This window comes from Arachis ipaensis, chromosome B07, assembly GCF_000816755.2.
Source record: "Arachis ipaensis cultivar K30076 chromosome B07, Araip1.1, whole genome shotgun sequence".
NCBI lineage: Eukaryota > Viridiplantae > Streptophyta > Magnoliopsida > Fabales > Fabaceae > Arachis > Arachis ipaensis.
Window position 1 is genome coordinate 49,680,933 of NC_029791.2, and position 4,366 is coordinate 49,685,298.

General features: G+C 34.9%; 1 protein-coding gene across 1 annotated transcript in view; it reads left to right on the forward strand.

Moving 5' to 3' along the window:
• The window catches only part of LOC107609297 (7-deoxyloganetin glucosyltransferase), a 2,500-nt gene extending 985 nt beyond the window's left edge, over positions 1-1,515 (forward strand). The window contains exon 2 of the mRNA XM_016311189.2: positions 333-1,515. Coding sequence (XP_016166675.1) covers positions 333-1,276 — 944 coding nt within the window. The 3' untranslated portion in view covers positions 1,277-1,515. The remainder of the gene's footprint in view (positions 1-332) is intronic.

Here is a 4,366-nt window from a genome sequence, read left to right on the forward strand (position 1 = left end):
GAATTTATATATATTAATAATATAGGTATATGTTCAAGTCAATGAAAAGATCACTAAGTAGAATCTGAGTTCCCCACGTTTTATATACTTCAATATGACCTTTTTGTTTCCATGTCAGATTTGCAAACTGAAAACACAAAAACATTATTACGCCTACATATTATTATTTGTCCCGTAAAAATTGTCTTACAAGTAAAACTCTAAAACTCGCTACAAACAAAGTGGTGATGGGTTTACATAAGCTTTGTTGAATATGGAAGGAAGTTATCAAACTTGCCTAAAAGAAGTAATAATTAGAGCAAGGTATTAAATTATTGTTTCTTAACATGCAGATTCAAGTTATATCACAAATGGTTATTTGGAGAACACAATCGATTGGATCCCTGGAATCAAAGATATTCGATTGAGGGATGTTCCAAGCTTCGTGAGGACCATAGATCCCAATGACCTAATGCTTGATTTCATATTGGGTGAGACGAAAAGAGCTTCCAGAGGGTCGGCAATCGTAGTGAACACATTTGATGCTTTGGAACACGATGTTATGGAAGCACTATCCACAATTCTGCCACCGGTCTATTCCATTGGTCCCTTGAATCTTCTACTCAACAATGTTACCGACAAAGATTTGAAGAAAATTGGTTCCAATCTATGGAAAGAGGAGCCAGAGTGTCTTGAATGGCTTGACAACCAAGAACCAAATTCAGTTGTTTATGTGAACTTTGGCAGCATAACGGTTATGACAAGTGACCAATTAATTGAATTTGCTTGGGGACTTGCCAACAGCAAGAAAACATTTTTATGGGTTATTAGGCCGGATCTAGTGGCCGGCGACAACGCCGTGTTGCCTTCTGAGTTCATTGAAGAGACCAAGAACAGAGGATTATTGTCAAGTTGGTGTCCACAAGAGCAAGTTTTGGCGCACCCTTCGATTAAAGGGTTCTTGACGCACAGCGGTTGGAACTCGACGTTGGAGAGTATTTGTGGTGGTGTTCCAATGATATGTTGGCCATTCTTTGCTGAGCAACAAACAAATTGTAGATTCTGTTGTAAGGAGTGGGGGATTGGGATGGAGATCGAGGATGTTAGAAGGGACAGAATTGAGAATCTTGTGAGGGAGTTGATGGATGGAAAAAAGGGTCAAGAGATGAAAAACAAGGCATTGGAGTGGAAGAATTTGGCAGTTGATGCTGCTTCTAGCCCAAATGGATCATCTTTGAAGAATTTGGACAGCATGGTTAACCAAATTCTTTTGAGCAGCAAAGTTGCTAAAAAGTAGTGTGAAAATGTCAGATTTCAAATTTGTACTTGATGCCATTGGGTTTTCTGTCAGACTATAGTCTAGTGCATGCATGTAGTATCCCAACATAATTTCTTTTGTTTGTTTGTTTGTTTTTCCTCTTTTCTTTTATTTTTATATTATGATGAATGTCAATATGTTTAATTTGTTGGGTGAGATATTATATATGTCTTGCTGTTTTCACTAATTGATTAAATAAACTTTGTTCTTTAGTGGAACATCCTCCAATACTAATTCATAGTGAGATATCATATGCCTTGCAAGGGTCAAGACTGAAGAGAGGCTGTATATGAACTACTAGTTCATAATATCTGTTTTTATTGGGTTCTTTTTGTATTTATTATTTAGGTAAATCACTAAAAATATATCTAAATAATTTTGTAGTTGACAAAAATATATTCAAATTTTGTTATCCATAAAAATGTTCTTAAATAATTTAAAAATACGATAAAAATATTCAACATTAAATATATATTCTCAAAAAATGTTTCAGAGATTGAATTTCGATGTAAATTTTTGTAAGCATGATTGAAAATATAAGATATTTTTATCGTTAGAATTTGATAATTTTTTGCTAAGTATATATTTTGTGTAATTTTTTGTCAACAACTAATAATACTTCTAAAAAATATAAAAAAAAATACAGATATCAAAATTTTATTTGGTTTTTTGTGTATATTTTTTAAATAGTTCTCTAAATATTCCTATAAAGTTTTGAATCAAATGCATAAATAGTTTGTCAAATATAAAAATTGTTTGTTATTTACAAAAAAATAATATTTATTTTGGATATTTTTGTTATATTTTTAAATTATTTGAGTACATTATTTTTATAACAAAATTTGAATGTACTTTTGTAGCAATAGAATTATTCGGATACGTTTGGGTAGTTTATCCTTATTATTTACAGAGTAATTGATTTTTCATTGTTAATTAAATAATGTTAAAATGTCCGAAAGTGCAAAATATAGTGAAATAAGGAATGCATTTATTTATTTATAGAAAAGTATAGGAAACAATGATAACTACGAATAATATGAATAATGGAGTTAAAAAAAAGTAAAATTAAAATTAAAAATTAGATTATTAATTAATTAGGTAATTTTAGATTTTTAAATTTGAAAAATTAGGATTAGCAATTAAACACATTACAATAGGTTCAGTTACTCCCAATGTCATGTTAACCTCCCAATCTTTGATTGCGATCTCCAGTCCACGACAACGTGCATGCTGCCGCAGACTCATCCCGCACTGCTGCACTTCCCGCGGCCGCTCCAGCCTCCCACCGACAAGCGACAAAGCCTCTCTTCGTCCCGCTGGCGCTCCGTAGCAATGGCAATTCGCTCCGCAGCAGCACCCGTTCATCCTCCTTCCCACTACCCCGCCGGCCATGCAGACCCTACCATAGCCCCCCACCTTCATCGTCGCAGCCACACCGTCTGCGGCAGTTCCACCAGCATCCAGGGGCATACGTAGCTACAACCGGATCTATGCATCCCCCTCACATGCCCGTTGATGGAGTCCTCGTTGGTTGATGGACTTTGTAATGCCCTATCCTCATTCGCCAATGACAATTTCACTCATTCAACTGACAACCTTCTCAACTTATGCGATGTGGAGGGTGAACAATCTAATAAGGTAAGCAATGAAGGTTCATTCATTTATAACAAATGCTTATTTTCATATAAATGAGATGGTTGTTCTTGGTGCAAGTAAATTATTCTATTATATTTTATCCGTATAATTAGGCGCACGCACTACAAGAAATAGTGTAATTATCGACGCTAAAAATCGACGGTCAAGTTTTTCGTCGATATTTTTTGACGGCCTGTTGTCGATAAAATAGAAAAGAGATGATTAGAAATAAAATATTAAAATCGACGATGATGTCGTCTATTATTTTGGCAACCTTCTAATACCTTAATACTATCGTCACATTACCGACGAAATAGTGGTTGAAATTTTTTTCCCTTTAAAATCTACGGACTGGTTGTCTAGTTTAATAATTAAAATATCGACGATTTTTGCCGTCGATAAATTTAGACGATAGAGATTTCTTTTGTAAGTTAAATAAACGGTGTAGATTTATTATATAAAATAGATGGCTAAAGTGTTGATTTTTATTTTAACTAAAATCGACGAAATAGCCATCGATTTTTATCCAAACAAACATCACTCCCGCGTTTGCTTTCCGCGTCCCTTGTTTCACTCATTTCCCCCAAAATTTAACCCCAATCCTTCAGACAATCAGGGTTCAGGGTGAGGCTTCTTCTCCTCCAACGCCTGAGAGTAGAGAGTAGAGACAGAGTCACGGTCATGGAGAGAGGTAGAGAGCAGAGCTGCTTCTCCTCCGCCGAGTCTGCCGTCGCGCCATCCTCTTCATGTAAGTTCCTCTCTCTCTCTCTCTCTCTCTCTCTCTCTCTCTCTCTCTATCACATTGTTATTTGTGAATCTGCATGTAAGTTCTTCTTTTTTCACAGATTCGTCGTTGCAACGTCTTTGCCGATCACCGTCACTGTGAGCCCGTCGCCAGAGCACGTCGCCATTGCAGCTTCTTGTAAGTTCTTCTCTGTCTCTCTCTGATTATTATATTTATTTTTGCAATTTTTGTATCTACTATTTTCATCATGAAATTTTGAATTTGCGTTTGTTAAACCTAATTAGCATAATCAATTCATCACATTACTTCAGCTCAACTAGTTTGTTAAACCTAATTGCGTTAGTTTGTTAATGTGGAATCTAGCTTGGCAAAACTAAATTATATTTTGAAATTTAAATCCCTTTCAATGCTGACTTACCAGACTGAATTGCACTGCAATGTTGATGAAATAGTTAATTAAAACAATTATTAGACAGAGGAGAAAACAGTGAAGCAAGAGGTTCTTTTAGTTGATCAATTTTGCATGATACTAGTTATATAAAAGTAGGGTAAGAATCCGTAGAGAGGGTTGCAAGTAATTAATTGCATATTAGTATATATATAGTGTAATGATGATAATAATATTTTGTCTTGCAGCGCAGTCACGGTGGCTCAAAGTCATAGATTACACTATAATTAAATATGCATAT